Here is a 16,091-nt window from a genome sequence, read left to right as displayed (position 1 = left end):
GGGCAGGGCGGGCCTCCTAGATCAACTGCTCAGAGCAGGATTCCCCAGGTGTCACTGGAGTGCAGACCCCAGATGAAGTCTGGCAGAAGTCAGGCAGGTGACCTCATAGTGGAAGGGCATTCAGGCCAGAGGGGACGGTGAGTGGGCAAGGCCCAGGGTGGATCTTGCTTGGCCAGGATGAGAGTGACTTGTATGGGTTGGCAGGGGCTGGATCAGAGAACCTAGTCGGACATTCAGCACTTGGGTATCATTCTGGGTGGCATGGGTGCCACTGAGGAGTGTCCAGTGGAGGGATGCAGGGCCTTCCTTGTATGGCTTTAACGTTTATTTTTGTGTCTGGCTGTCTGGGGTCTTAGTGGCGGCACACAGGGTCTTCGTTGCGCCTTGTGGGACCTCCGGTCACAATGCATGGACTCTGGTTGAGGCACGCGGGCTCCAGAGTGCACAGGTTTCAGTAGCTTCAATACATGGCTTATCTTGCTCTGTGACATGTGGGATCTTAGTTCCCCAACCGGGGATCAACCCACATCCCTTGCATTGCAAGGCGGATTCTTAAGCCCTGGACCACCAGGGAAATTCCCTTCCTTATATTTTTAAAGGTTTATTTTGACTCTTGTGTGGAAAGTGGACTGAGATGAGGCTAGTGGGGTGCAGGCAGCAAGGTCATGGTGGAAACAGAGGCGGTGCCAGTCAGTGGGAAGGGTGGTGGCTGATCCTAGGTGTGCCTAGAAGGTGTGCCAGTGGGCTGTGACTGTCCTGTTCTGCATGTAGATCGGATGTAGGATATGAGCTAAAGAGGAATAAAGAATGGCTCTGACCCAAGCCACTGGGATAATAACAATTAGAACTGTTGTTTGTTTCAAAGATCTCTTACTGGAGGAATTGACCACCCTAAACCAAATGACCTAAAATGACCATTTTACTTGTTCATGGTTATGCCATCTAGGCTGGGCTCAGCTGAGCAGTTCTCCTGCTGGCCTTGCCTGTGGTCACTGCCTGTGTGCCTGTCTTCAGCTGTTGGGCTGACTGTGGGCTGGACTCGGTTGGAACACCTGGGCCTTCCTCTCACCATGAAGTTCTAGGACCTTCTCTCTCCATGAATCCTTCCCTCATGGTCTGTCCAGCTGGGTAGCCAGCTCAAAGCTCCCAGGAGGGCAAAAGTGGACACTGATAAACCTTAGACCCCAAACTGACACCATGTCAGTTCTACTCTATTGATTAACGTATTACAGGGGGGCTGTGCAGGCACGTGATCTCCAGGGGCTCAGGTTCACTGGGGGCCACAGTGGGGCTGACCACCACCCCCGCTTAACAAGGGAGAGAAGGTATAGAATGGGGAGGTCAGGGGGATACCCTGGGGATACCCCAGGTTCAACCTTGAGTCTGTTGGGTCTGAGAGATTCATTGACTCCTGAAAGGGAGTGAATAGAGGCAATAGGAGGAAATTCCAGAGAATCTCCAGTATGTAGAGTCTAGAGAGATGGAGAGGGTCCAAAAAGGAGACTGAGGGGTCAGCGGAGAGAGAGGACGGGAAGCAGAGGAGCATGAGAGTGAGGTCACGCAGTGTTTCAGAGAGAAGGGAGTCTCCATGCATGGCCTTCCTGCTGAGGGTGAGGAAGAAGCATGCTTGCAGAGGGACCATTACCTTTCTTTTGGTCAAGGTATGATTGGGTGGCTTCAAGGGAGGATGGGGAGAAAAAGTGCAGACAGGCAGGAAAGTTTCAAGGAGTTTTGATGCCAGGGGGAGCAGAAAATTAGAAGGAAGGTCTGCAATTGACAAGTGTGGTTTCTGAAGCTGTTTGAATGCTGATGGGAGCCGTTGGGAGAGAGGGTGGAGATGCCTGTGGGAACTTGAAAGGGGAGGGGGCTGGGATCCTGTGAAGGGGCAGAGGGCTTGCCCATAGCTAGTACCATTCATCGTTGGAGCAGGAGGCAGGCAGTGGAGTAGAAGTGTGCAGACCCCAGCGACTTGCAGGAGAGCCCTGTGTTCATGCCCATGGCTCTGAGCCTGGATGCATCCCAACTGAGTCACCTCACCTCCGAGTGTCTCCATTTCCTTCTCTGTAAATTTGGGATAACTGTGGTCAGAACTCTCCTTGAGTGCCCCATGCATATCCTGTCCATCAGGATGCTAGCCAAGATTTTGTACATTGAGAGAGAAACTTGCTGAGAACATTGTGAAGTTTCTCTGATTCTTTTTTTTTTAATTTCTTTAAAAATAATTTTTATTCTCGTTTGTCTTAATTTTCTCTGATTCTTAAAGAATTATTTAAATTATTCCAGAATTGCTGTTTGTAAAACCAAGAGGAAATTTTGTTTGTGGCTGTGGTTCGTGGACCCCCTGGATAGAGAATCGCATTAGGACAGACACCTGCATGCCTGCACGAAAACGTTCTCATGGCCTGCATTTGTGTTCACGGATGGGTAGCCTCCCAGCAGACCACTGTGTTGTCTTGCATGACCTCCTCAAATGGTGACTTGATGATACCGCGGACATCCTAAACGCACGGCTTTTTCCTTTGGCCACAGTGTTTTATTAGGCCACATTTCCAGGCACAGTCACAACATGCACAGATTAACCACACTGCGGTGCTTATGCTCCTTCTTCTCAGGGGGAAGTTTGCCCAGGTCCTCACGGCTCTCGCGGCCGAGAGGTGAACCTTGACCCAGGATCTGACTCTCCTAGGAGCTGTGGCCTTGAGCCCTGAGGCTATGTGGGACCGGATTCCAACAAATTCCAAATCTCTATATGTAGTAAATATCTTCTCAGAAAAAGTAAAATTTTATTTGAAACTCTTTGCATCCAACATCAGTTTTTTCTCCCCCCCCCAACAACAGTTTTACTGAATACCTTCTGTGATGTCCCAAGCACCATGAACTAGGCATGAAGGGAGCTGGCCCTTTAAGGAGACGCAGGAGAATCCTGTCGGCTAAGTGAAGAGACCCCTTGGCAGTGCGGATCCCCTCCTGTGGGCTTTGGAAGGCTGGACTTTAGTGTACTTCCTCTGGCTGCCTTAAAGGGTTGCATACATCCATCTCGGGGGCTGAGCTTGGTCTCCTCTCCTTGCTGTTTGCTCCGGGTGGATTTGCCAGTCTTACTGGCAGAGTATCCCAGTTACCAAGTTAACTGAAGTTTCTTTGGCGAAGTTGCTCCCGCCCCGCCCTTCCTTAGAGGAGGCCCACGGTGCTGCCCTTTGTGGGGAAGGGGCGGGCCATCACTCTTTCCGGGACCCTTTGGCCTTCTCAGTGGGCAGTCAATTGTTTCCAGGTTCTCGGAGCCCAACCCAAAGGGTAGTTCTTTACTTCTAGACTGCTGCCACTTTAACTGTAATTAATTTTTCTCTGATTCCCAAGTGCAGATCTTTTTTCCTTTTCCCCAAAGTAGTACATGGTCTTAATTATGTTAATGACAGAAAAGGCAGCCCTGACGGATGGCTTGATGAACCTGCAGTAGGGCTTTCAGCCCTTTGGCGGCCGTCATTCTGAGCAGCTGGGCCGTCGCGCTCTTCTCTGCTGGAGACAGGCAGCCCGATGAGTCCTCCCCACTTCTGGGCTCTCGTGTCTACAGTGTCCACCGCCCAAGACACAGATGATTAAGTGACTGATCTGCAAAGGGACGAAAAAAAAGAATGTCAGGGAGGGACCATAGGCGAGAGAGAATCGACTTTAGAGGGCAGGGTGACGTCTTTGCCCAGGATGGCCACGGTGCTGGTTTGAAAGACGTGGGTTGGATATTCTGCACAAACAGCAGCAAGAGATAAACGGGGAGACAGTCACCCCACGGCTGCCCCGTTCTCCTCCAGCTCTCCGGGAATTCTGCTTTTCCCAGAGCTGACAGCAACACAGCATCACCAAGTGCAGAACACACGCCCAGTGGGTGGGACCCGCGGTTGGCTGCGAGACCACATTCCCTGCATCTTTTCATTCAGGAGCATTGTCTGGGACAACTAGTCAATTCCCAGATGTTGCATCCCTAGTAGAGCCTTTTTTTCTTTTCCTTTCAACTGTTTTGCGCATTTTCCCGTCTCCAGCAGAGTTGCAGGAAGAGAACAATGAACTTGCACATACATTCTTCAGCTTTATCAGCTAGTTGTTAACATGTTGCCATTTTGCGTTTTTCTCTCTTCCTCCTCCTCTCCCAGTCTCTCCCTGCTTCTTCTCGCGGTCCATCATAAGAACACAGGCGCGTGTCCGTGTTAGTTTTCTGATGAGCCATTTCAGAGTAGGTCGCAGACGCGGCGCTCCCCCCCCCCGATGTCCCTCAGAGAGTGGAGCCGGGCAGATCATCAGTTCCCTGACAAGGACCTTCTCCTGCACGACTCACTTGTCACCCTGGGAAGGTTTAACAGCGATGCCGTGCTGTTTCCTCCACTCCTGTTGCAGGAAGGGGAACCCCTTCCAGCGCCCGAGAGTGGGCTCTTGTCTACCACTCGGAAATGAATCGTCGGACGAGACACACATGCTGACAAAGCAAGAGACTTCACTGGGCAGGGGCGCCAGGCGGAGAGCAGCAGGGTCTGGGAACCCAGGGCCGCCCCGCCACGTGGCTCCGCAGACTCGGGTTTTGTGGTGATGGGATTAGTTTCCAGGTTGTCTCTGGTGGTGCATGCGTTGCTCCGTCAAGATGGACGCCAGCGAGAAGGAGGTGGGAAGTGGACGGACACGTGGTGTCTCCTTTTGACCTTTCCCGAGCTCTTCCGGTTGCTGGTGACTTAGTTCCGTGTTCCTTACCAGGACTTCCTGTTGTAAAATAACTCACACAAATGGTTATTATGGTGCCTGGCCAGAGTCTGCGGTTTCAGTATGCTTCCCCTAACACACCCATAGTAAATGTCCCCCAGTTGTTCCAATAACGCTCTTTTTAGCATGGATCAAAGCGAGAGAGCCCTGGAGACACTCCAATGGCGGTGTCTGACGGGAACAGTCAAGGAGCCGGTGGGTGCGTTCGCCTGGGAGCAGGAGCTGAGAGGAGAGATCTCCTAGAGGAGGTTACCCTTGAGCTGTTTCTCATTTAGACGAGGCAGGAGGGAGGGCAGGCAAAGGAGACAGGACTGAACGTGTGTGTGTGCGTGCGCACGTGTGCATGCACGCTAGTGAGGGGAAGGCTGGAGGCAGAAAATGAGGGATAGTGTGAGACTGGAGAAGGTGAGGGACTTTGTCTCCCACAGAGAGTTTGGAAAGATGAGCCCAGCTGTGGTGTGCAGGAGAAGAAGTGGTGGGCGTGACAGCTGGGGTGAGCGGGTGTCAGCTATGCCCCCCCAGAGAAGGGGCGCCGGGGGTGTCCGTCCTTGGTCACCAGGGTCTCCTCCCATCTGCATATTAATGCCGGCTTGGGTTTTGTTCTTCCGGCTGTGCTGGGTCTCTCCTGAGGTGTGTGGGCTCCTCTAGTTACAGCTCGTGGGTTCAGTTGCTCCGCAGAAGGTGGGATCTTCGTTCCTAGACCAGGGGTTGAACCCAAGTCCCTGGCGTTGGAAAGCAGATTCTCAAACACTGGACCAGCAGGGAAGGCACCTGTCTGCAAGTTAACGACAGCTTGGGGCTGGTGGATTGCCTTGTCGTCCTGGAAAGAGTCAAATGGACTGGAAAGTGGGGCTCTCGTCCCACCCTTTCCCCTGGGCCGCTTCCTGACCCCCTTGCCATAATCAGGGGCAGGAGGGGGGAGTGGCCCAGCCATCCATTCTGATGTCCAGGGAACACTCACCTCGCTCGTCACTGAGGGAAGGAAGATGCTCTCATGGGCCAGAAGCAGAGAATCGTGGTGTGGGGGTGATGGACCCACCTTGGGGAGCAGTCAGGGGCCTGGAGGTTCCCTCCACATGCCTTCCCTGCCCCCTCCCCCATCTGTCCCCTCACGTGTGAAAGCAGAGGGCTGGCCACAGCTTCCCAAAGAGGCTTTCGGGCTTCAATCATCAGCGGTTTGGGGTTCTGAGCGGCATTCTTTTCTCCCTTTATTTCTTTTTTTATGTACGTTTGTATTTGGCTGTACCAGGTCTCAGTTGTGGCACATAGGATCTTTAGTTCTCATGTGGGATCTAGTTCCCTGACCAGGGATGGAATCCAAGCCCCCTGCATTGGGAGTGTAGAGTCGTAGGCACTGGACCACCAGGGAAGTCCCTTTCTTTACTTTTTAAATTAATTTAACTTTATTGGCTGGAAGGAGGGGGAGTTCCAAGGCTGCTTAAATCCACAGCTCCCAACTGGCACAGCCTGTGTGGGAGGCGTCCCTGGGGGGACCTCGAGTGGCTCTGATGGGGGAGGACATGAGAGGCATAGCTGGTCCCCCACGGAGCATGGGGAGGTGGGGGCGGCTGAACTTGACCTTCTCCCACTGGAGCCGTAGGAGGCGAGATCAGTGGGGTCTGAAGGCCCGTCTGAGCCAGGATGCATTTTTCCTGGTCAGCTCGAGTCCTCGGGCACCGAGATGCTCAAATCTGTCAAGCCATGGCTCAAAAGAAAGTTAGAAGGTCTCCGTTAGTTTGTATGGTTGTGGTTTAGATGTTTCCTCTTGCAGTTTATTAAAAAAGAAGCAGAAAGATACTCATAAGAAATGTAAGGACACTTCTGTCACCACGAGAGACATGTGGAACTTGGGGTCCTTCTGTGGCCTGTGGGCTGTATCACATGTTCATTCTACGTCTGGCTCCTTTTGACTCATCACAGCTCGACTGTCCTCTGACATCATTTTCAGGTGAAAGATAGAAAAGCATTAAGGGACACCGACCTCTCCTTTCCGGTGGGCTGGCCTTTCCCCAGCTTACTCTGAGGTTTCTGTGCTTCACTGTTCTCGAGGCTGTCTCGTGTCCGCCTGTCTGTCAGGACACCTCGCTTCCACTGTGTCTCCACCTTTCGAGAGGAATGGTCCCAGCGAGGGCCAAGTTGGGGACCCAGTCCCAGGGCTGTGTGTGATATTCCCGGTCGGCGATGCTTTTGAATGGACTGGGGCCTCGGATGTGACAGACGGACAGACTCAGCCACACAGGGAGGAGCAGAAGCCAGCCGTGTGACCTTGGCCAACCCCTCCTGTCACCCGGGCAGTGCAAGGGTCAGGACTGGTCTTCCGGTGACCCTGGCGAGAGGAGGAGCCGAGTGGGCTGGCGTCCCAGGTCAGCACAGGCTTCCCTCGCAGCCGGGCGGGCGCGCTTCCTGGCCCGCGGCCGCCTTGCAGAGGGGTCACGAGGGGCGGCAGCAGGTCGGGTGTGTGAGGGGTCACCTGTTTCCAGAAGGCCGCTCACCTGCTTTAGGAGGCCTGGTCCCTGGGTTCTGGGCGTTTGGGTGGTCTGGCACATGAGGGGCCACTCAGACCCACTCTGGACCACTTCGCAGTGCCGTGGCCTCTGATGGACCCTCCAGGCGCCTCGCTGTCTTCCGTCCTGGGGCGACTGACACGGCGGGGTGACCCTCTGCCAGGCAGTTTATTTACCGGAAGCGTTTGCTGTCAGCCCAGTCTGCTTCTTCAGAGCTCGTTTCTCCTGCCCCAGCCCGTGGGCAGCCTCCACCCGTGGCCCCAGTGCGTGGGAGCCCAGTGGACACTGCCTGCTGGCTGGCCTCGCCTCCAGAGACGTGGGCCAGACCCCTTCTCTGCTTATTTTCTGCCCCGATCCTGATAGGGTTTCTGTACTGCTCTTCCTATAGTGATTTCCAAACAGATACTCTCAGTGGGTGTTGGTCTGTCTGGACCCCCTTTGACACGGCAGTCGTGAGCCCCAGGATCTGGATTTGTGGTAATACACTGAGCATCTCCCTTGGCAGGGCCCAAGGGCAGGAAGAATACAAAAAAGCCCTTTGGAGCTGTTTTCCTCACGTCTCTAAATGCTGGAGAGCTGGCTGTTGACAGAGGGCTGCATGTTAGCAAGGCCCCGGTTGTGGGGGGAGAGAGAGGCTGTGGTTTCAGCCCGGATGAGCAGAGAGGAAGACGGCTCAGGACAGTCTCGTCCACGAAGCTGGGTGGGCATCACGGGGGCCGCCACAGCCCTTTCCAGGTCCTCAGATGTTCTGCTGTCTGATCTGTCATGTGTGTGAACATCCGAGGAACCAGCCTTGGCGCCGGCCCTGGGGACCGTGCCTGAGGGGGGTGGCAGCCTCAGCTTTCCCCTGTAAGCGCAGGGCTTGTGGTCTGACCTTGCCTCCTCTGGGCGCAGGTGGTGCTCCCCACCTTCATTCTGGAGAAGCGGTCCTTGCTGGAGATGTACGCTGACTTCCTGGCGCACCCCGACCTGCTGCTGGCCGTCACCGCGGGGGCCACGCCCCAGGACCGGGTCATTGGCTTCGTGGAGTATTACCTCACCGCCTTCCACGAGGGCCGCAAGGGCGCCCTGGCCAAGAAGCCCTACAACCCCATCATTGGCGAGACGTTCCACTGCTCCTGGGAGGTTCCCAAGGACAAGGTCAAGGCCAGGAGGACTGCCCCCCCTGCCCCCGTGGGCCACGAGCACCCGATGGCCGACAACTCTTCCAAGAACTACAAGCTGCGGTTTGTGGCCGAGCAGGTGTCTCACCACCCGCCCATCTCCTGCTTCTACTGTGAGTGCAAGGAGAAGAGACTGTGTGTCAACACTCACGTGTGGACCAAAAGCAAGTTCATGGGCATGTCCGTGGGGGTCTCGATGATCGGGGAAGGTAAGCCATGCCGAGGGGTGGAGCTGGGCTCCGATGGAGGGACATTTGTGTATCTGGTGGGTGCTTGAGGGTGTGCATGCGGAGTCCTTTGTTTTCACTTCGTCACAGAGCTGGGGGTAAGTGGACGGGTGGGAACTAGGCTTGGGGTTTCCTCTTTGGGGACCAGGTCCCGGCCCTTTCCCGGTGGGGCCGAGGTGATGGAGTAGGCAGGGTGCAGCTCTTTGCCTGTTAGGCCGCCCACCTGGATTCTTCAGCTGCTCCTCATGTGCGGGCCACCAAACAGATCCTTTTATTTCCAGCTCCGTGTGAATGTTAGAGTTGGCTTCAAGTCTGTGAAAACACATCTTCACTCATTCTCAACGGTGTTCTGGCTCACAAACAATGTAGTTGCTCAGTCGTGTCCGACTCTTTGTGACCCCCATGGACTGTAGACCATGAGGCTCCTCTATCCATTAAATTCTCCAGGCAAGAATACTGGAATGGGTTGCCATTCCCTTCTCCAGAGGATCTTCCCGACCAAGGGATCGAACCCGGGTCTCCTGCATGGCAGGCAGATTGTTTACCGTCTGAGCCCCCAGGGACACCCTGAGCATCATAAAGCTGCCTAATTACTATCTGCTCATAAACGATTCCCAAGGCAAATCTCGGGATGCTGGGCTTGCAATTCTGAATCGAGAACCCAGTGTAATCAGACCATGCGTGGATCACACATTCCCCTCTTAGCAGATAGCTGTGAATGCAGTTTATTCATTGTTGGAGGAAAACTATAATCATCTTGTTAAATTCAGGTGCCTATATAACTGTTTCTTCAACTTCTTTCTAGTCATCAGGTCCTTTAAGATTCTGGCCAAAGACTATGAGAAAAAAGAAATCCAACACAAAATTTGGCTGTCGGCTTCAGGGTATACATGGCTCCTCAGAGGCCCTTCCAGAATTCCAGGAGATTAGAGTACCTCTCATTGACTTAGCAGGCTTTATTGAGCACCTAATGTATGCCAGCCATTGTCTTGGGAGCCATGAATACTTGAGTGAACAAAACACACAGAAGAAAATGTTTCCTCATGAAGCTGTCTTCTGCTGGGGAAATACAATAGTGGGGTGCTTTAGAAGTTGTTAAGTTCTGTAGAGAAAAATAAAGCAGGGAAGGCAGACCTGGGAATGGGGGGGACAGGGTGGTGGAGCTAGGGGATGGGCTGGAGTGGCAGCTGGATAGACCTCCCTAAGAAGGAAACAACTGAGCAAAGACCTCAGGGGGTGATGAAGGACCCCAGGGGGTGATGAAGGACCCCAGGGGGTGATGAAGAACAGGCGTTGTCAATGACCTGCTAAGTGTGTCTGGCAAAGAGAAATACGTCCTGGGGACCAGGGGCAGGGGGGCCCCTGCATGCTGGACTGAGGCAGGAAGTCGTGTGGCTGGAGAAGGGAGTGGGGGAGAAGATGTGGTTAGAGAGGTAACTGTGGCCAGGGCATGTGGGACCCTGGGGCATCCCCTGGGGTATTCGCTGTCACTGATGCTAAGTGAGCTGCAAAGATGAGGGCTTTGAGTAGAAGATTATGTGAACTGACTTGCATTTTAGCAAGATTGTCCCAGCTGCTTGTTACAACTAGATCATAAGAGGGGAAAAGGGCACAAGGAGATTATGATGCGAATCCAGGCAGGAGATGGTGGTAGCTTGGGCCAGGGTAGAGATGGTGGGGGTGGTGACATGGGGCGGGAATCTGGATGAATTCTGAAGTGGAGAGATCAGATGTGGGGTGTGAGCGGAAGGTGATGCTGAGGGTTTTTGCTTGGTCACTCCGTCATGTCCAGCTCTTTGTGATTCCATGGACTGTAGCCCACCAGGCTCCTCTGTTCATGGCAGTTTCCAGGCGAGAATACTGCCACACGCCCTCCTCCAGGGGATCTTCCCAACCCAGGGATCGAACCCGTGTCTCTTGTGTCTGCTGGGATTCTTTAACACTAGTGCCACCTAAAATACTACATAATTGTTGATGCTGTTTCCAGCACTATACACTTCATACCCGTGACTCATTTATTTTTTCAGCTGGAAGTCTGTACCTCCTAATCTCCCTCATCTATTTTTTTCCTCCCCTCTGGCAGCCACCTGTTTGTTCTCTGAATCTATGCTTCTGCTGTGTTATGTTTGTTCATTTGCTTTGTTCATTTTGTTTTTTTAGATTCCACCCATAAATATATCATACAGTATTTATCTTTCTCTGTCTGACTTGTTTCACTTAGCTTAATACCCTCTAGGTCTATCCCTTTTGTCAAAAAGGGCAAAATTTCATTAGTTTTTATCATTACTATTTCATTGTGTATTTATACCACGATTTCTTTACCCATTTGTCTGTTGATGGGCACTTACGTTGCTTCCATATCTTGGTTATTGTAAATGATGCTGCTATGAACATAGGGGTGTATGTATCTCTTCCAGTTAGTGTTTTCGTTTTCTTTGGGTAAATACCCAGAAGTGTGGTTGCCAGATTGCATGGTGGTGCTATCCTTAGTTTTGGGGGAATCTCTATACTGTTCTCCATAGTGGCTGCACCAAGTGATATTCGCACCACCAGGGTCCAAGGGTTCCCTTTGCTCCACATCCCCGCTGGCATTTCTTATCTCTGATCTTCTTCATGATGGCCGTTCTGACAGGTGTGAGGTGATAGCTCACTGTGGTTTCGATTTGTGTTTCCCTGATGATTTGAGACGTTGAGCATCTTTTCATGTGCCTGTGGGCCGTTAAGCAGAGCAGACTGCTGTGTGTCTGGTAGATCCTCTACCTGGTTTTCAGTTGTTTGGTTTTTTAAAGTTGAGATGTATGCGTTCTTTGTTTGGAATAGTAACCCCTCATCAGACACATCTGGGTCTCAGATGTGAGCTATGAGAGACAGATGACACCAGGCTTTTGGCCTGAGCTGCTTAGAAGGATGGAATAGCCCTTCGCTGAGGTGAGGAGGACCGGCGCAGGTGCTGGTTTGGAAGGAGTGTGCAGGAGTCCAGGTGGGTTATGTTAGGGTTTTGATATTCGAGGGGAGACTTGAACAGACAGTGACTCTGCAGGCTGGGGTTCTGTGGGGCGGGCCCAGCTGAGGTTAAAACTTATCCTTAGGACCTGGAGACTGGTCGGTGTCGCGTGTCTGCTGAGTGTAGGGTCAGCCTCTGATGTTCAGGATCTGGGCTCCCCTGTTCTTACGGGCAGCTGGTAGGGGCTGCGGCCTTCATTCACCTGCACAGCCTGGGACAAAGCTCTTAATGACGTGTGTTGGAAACCGTGTCACACCCTTGCTGTAGCATCTCTGGAGCAGAGCTGGGATTTTCTGCTCTCATGTTTCCTCTGTGCCTGAAAATTCTCCCTCAGACATCTCAGTGGAGTGCTGAATGAGAAGGAAGAGTCTGGAGAGAGACTCTGCAAGGCCCCCTCTGGACCCCCACCCCGTGTCCTCCTGCCATGGACGGGCCCGGGGAGGCTTGCCTCTCATTCTGGTGGGGATTTCAGTCTGTCTCAGTCCTTTCAGCCCTTTCGTTCATATTAATTAAGTGTGGGCTCTGTAACCCACCGGTTTTCTGACTTTTCACAGAAAATGCTTCTTAGTTCCGTTCAGTTCAGAGGCTCAGTTGTGTCTGACTCTTTGCGATCCCATGGATTGTGACACGCCAGGCCTCCCTGTCCATCGCCAACTCCCGGAGTTTATGCAAACTCATGTCCATCGAATTGGTGATGCCATCCAGCCATCTCATCCTCGGTTGTCCCCTTCTCCTCCTGCCTTCAATCTTTCCCAGCATCAGGGTCCTTTCCAGTGAGTCAATTCTTCACATCAGGTAGCCAAAGTATTGGAGTTTCAACTTCAGCATCAGTCCTTCTAATGAATATTCGGGACTGATTTCCTTTAGGATGGACTGATTTGATCTCCTTGCTGTCCAAGGGACTCTCAAGAGTCTTTCCAACACCACAGTTCAAAAGCATCAATTCTTTGGCGTTCAGCTTTCTTTATAGTCCCAACTCTCACATCCATACATGGCTACTGGAAAAACCATAGCTTTGACTAGACAGATCTTGGATGGCAAGGTAATGTCTCTCCTTTTTAATAAGCTGTCTTGGTTGGTCATAATTTTTATTTCTTCCAAAGAGCAAGTGTCTTTTAATTTCATGGCTACAATCACCATCTGCAGTGATTTTGGAACCAACCCCCCCAAATAACACCACCCCCCGCTCTGTTTCCCCATCTATTTGCCATGAAGTGATGGGACCCGATGCCTTGATATTAGTTTTTGAATGTTGAATCTTAAGCCAACTTTTTCACTGTCCTCTTTCACTTTCATCAAGAGGCTCTTTAGTTCTTTTTTGTTTTCTGCCATAAACGTGGTATCATCTGCATATCTGAGGTTATTGATATTGCTCCCGGCAATCTTGATTCCAGCTTGTGGTTCATCCAGTCCAGCATTTCTCATGATGTACTCCACATCATAAGTAGGAGTACAATAAAGTACAATAAGTGGGGTGACAATATACAGCCTTGACGTACTCCTTTCCCAATTTGGAACTAGTCTGTTGTTCCATGTCCAGTTCTCACTGTTGCTTCTTGATCTCCATACAGATTTCTCAAGGCAGGTCAGGTGGTCTGGTATTCCCATCTCTTGAAGAATTTTCCACAGTTTGTTGGTGATCCATACAGTCAAAGGCTTTGGCATAGTCAATAAAGCAGAAATAGATGTTTTTCTGGAACTCTCTTGCTTTTTCGATGATCCAGTGGATGTTGGCATTTTGATCTCTGGTTCCTCTGGCTTTTCTAAATCCACTTGAACTAAATCCAGTGTTCACGGTTCACATACTGTTGAAGCCTGGCTTGGAGAATTTTAAGCATTACTTTGCTAGTGTGTGAGATGAGTGCAATTGTGTGGTAGTTTGAGCATTCTTTGGCATTGCCTTTCTTTGGGATTGGAATGGAAACTGACCTTTTCCAGTCCTATGGCCACTGCTGAGTTTTCCAAATTTGCTGGCATATTGAGTGCAGCACTTTCACAGCATCATCTTTTAGGATTTGAAATAGCTCAACTGGGATTCCATCACCTCCACTAGCTTTGTTCAGAGTGATGCTTCCTAAGGCCCACCTGACTTCACATTCCAGGATGTCTGGCTCTAGGTGAGTGTGAGTGATCACACCATCATGATGATCTGGGTCCTGAAGATCTTTTTTGTACAGTTCGTCTGTGTATTCTTGCCTCCTCTTCTTAATATCTTCTGCTTCTTCCATACCGTTTCTGTCCTTTATTGTGCCCATCTTTGCATGAAAAGTTCCCTTCATATTTCTAGTTTTCTTGAAGAGATTTCTAGTCTTTCCCATCCTATTGTTTTCCTCTATTTCTTTGCATTGATCACTGAGGAAGCCTTTCTTATCTCTCCTTGCTATTCTTTGGAACTCTGCATTCAAATGGGAATATCTTTTCCTTTCTCCTTTGCCTTTCACTTCTTTTCTTTTCATAGATGTTTGTAAGGCCTCCTCAGACAACTATTTTTCTTTTCTTTTTCTTGGGGATGGTCTTGATCACTGCCTCCTGTACAATGTCACGAACTTCCGTCCATAGTTCTTCAGGCACTCTGTCTATGAGATCTAATCCCTTGAATCTGTTTGTCACTTCCACTGTATAATTGTAAGGGATTGATTTAGGTCATACCTGAATGGTCTAGTGGTTGTCCCTACTTTCTTCAATTTAAGTCTGAATTGGCAATAAGGAGTTCATGATCTGAGCCTCAGTCAGCTCCTGGTCTTGTTTTTGCTGACTGTATAGAATATAATCAATCTGATTTCAGTGTTGACCATCTGGTGATGTCCATGTGTAGTCTTCTCTTGTGTTGTTGGAAGAGGGTGTTTGCTATGACCAGTGTGTTCTCTTGGCAAAACTCTATTAGCCTTTGCCCTGCTTCATTCTGTACTCTAAGGCCAAATTTGCCTGTTACTCCAGGTATCTCTTGACTTCCTACTTTTGCATTCCAGTCCCCTATAACAAAAGGACCTCTTTTTTGGGTGTTAGTTCTAGAAGGTCTTGTAGGTCTTCATAGAACTGTTCAGCTTCTCCAGCATTACTGGTCGGGGCATAGACTTGGATTACCATGATATTGTATGGTTTGCCTTGGAAACGAGCAGAGATCATTCTCTCATTTTTGAGATTGCATCCAAGTACTGCATTTCAGACTCTTTTGTTGACTATGATGGCTACTCCATTTCTTCTAAGGGATTGCTGCCCATAGTAGTAGATATAATGGTTATCTGAGTTAAATTCACCCCTTCCAGTCCGTTTTAGTTTGCTGATTCCTAAAATGTCAACATTCACTCTTGCCATCTCCTGCTTGACCACTTCCAATTTGCCTTGATTCATGGACCTAACATTCCAGATTCCTATGCAATACTGCTCTTACATCATCGGACTTTACTTTCATCACCAGTCACATCCACAACTGGGTGTTGTTTTTGCTTTGGGTCTGTCTCTTCATTCTTTCTGGAGTTAGTTCTTCACTGTCTCTAGTAGCATATCAGCCACCTACCGACCTGGGGAGTCATCTTTCAGTGTCCTATCTTTTTGCCTTTTCATACTGTTCATGGGGTTCTCAAGGCAAGAACACTGAAGTGGTTTGCCATTCCCTTTTCCAGTGGGCCATGTTTTGTCAGAACTCTCCACCATGACCTGTTCACAGGACTGTGGAAACAGACTCTTGGAGGGCACAAACAGAAAGAACCTTGTGCCCACCAGGACCCAGGAGAAAGGAGCAGTGACCTCACAAGAGACTGACCCAGACTTGCCCGTGAGTGTCCAGGAGTCTCTGGCGGAGGCATGGGTAGATGGTGGCCTGCCGCATGATCAGGGTCACTGAGTGTGGCAGTGCGTGCCTGGGGCCTTTTGAAGGAGGTTGTCATTATCTTCATTACCTAATAATAGGGAGGGAACACAGCCCCTCCCTTCAATAGAAAATTGGATCAAAGATTTACTGAGCATGGTCCTGCCCATCAGAACAAGACCCAGTTTCCCCTCAGTCAGTCTCAACCATCAGGAAAATGCTTCTAAGAATACCAGACTTCCAAGATTCTGGGTATTGTGCTCTAGGCTCCTTTGGGGGGTGGGTTGTGGGTTGTTTTTCTTTGCCTCACTGACTTCTTTGCACTGATCAAGGACATTCCTTGAATTTATTGTTTGGGCTTGAAGTGACATTTTTCAGCCTTCATTCTAAAAATGAGATGGGTCCACTTGAAATTTTGTACTTAACTATATGTGCTAATCTTATTTTTTTTTTAATAGTTTTTAAAGTTTATTTTGCTGTGTCGGATCTTTGTTGCAGCATGTTGGATCTAGTTCCCCAACCGGGGATCAAACCTGGGCCCCCTGCATTGTGAGCATGAAGTCTTAGCCACTGGCTCAGTAGGGAAGTCCCAGAGAAGCTTTGAATGGTTGCCTTTAGGCTGCGGCATGTTTGGCTGTGATAACA

General features: G+C 50.6%; 1 protein-coding gene across 1 annotated transcript in view; it reads left to right on the top strand.

Moving 5' to 3' along the window:
• OSBPL10 (oxysterol binding protein like 10) overlaps positions 1 to 16,091 on the top strand; it is a 308,993-nt gene that overhangs the window by 277,263 nt on the left and 15,639 nt on the right. Inside the window, 1 exon segment of the mRNA XM_070455303.1 lies at positions 8,139 to 8,616. Coding sequence (XP_070311404.1) covers positions 8,139 to 8,616 — 478 coding nt within the window.

Source organism: Odocoileus virginianus, chromosome 26, assembly GCF_023699985.2.
Source record: "Odocoileus virginianus isolate 20LAN1187 ecotype Illinois chromosome 26, Ovbor_1.2, whole genome shotgun sequence".
Classification (NCBI taxonomy): Eukaryota; Metazoa; Chordata; class Mammalia; order Artiodactyla; family Cervidae; genus Odocoileus; species Odocoileus virginianus.
Note: the sequence above shows the minus strand (reverse complement) of the source record. Positions and strands in the feature narration are given on the sequence as shown.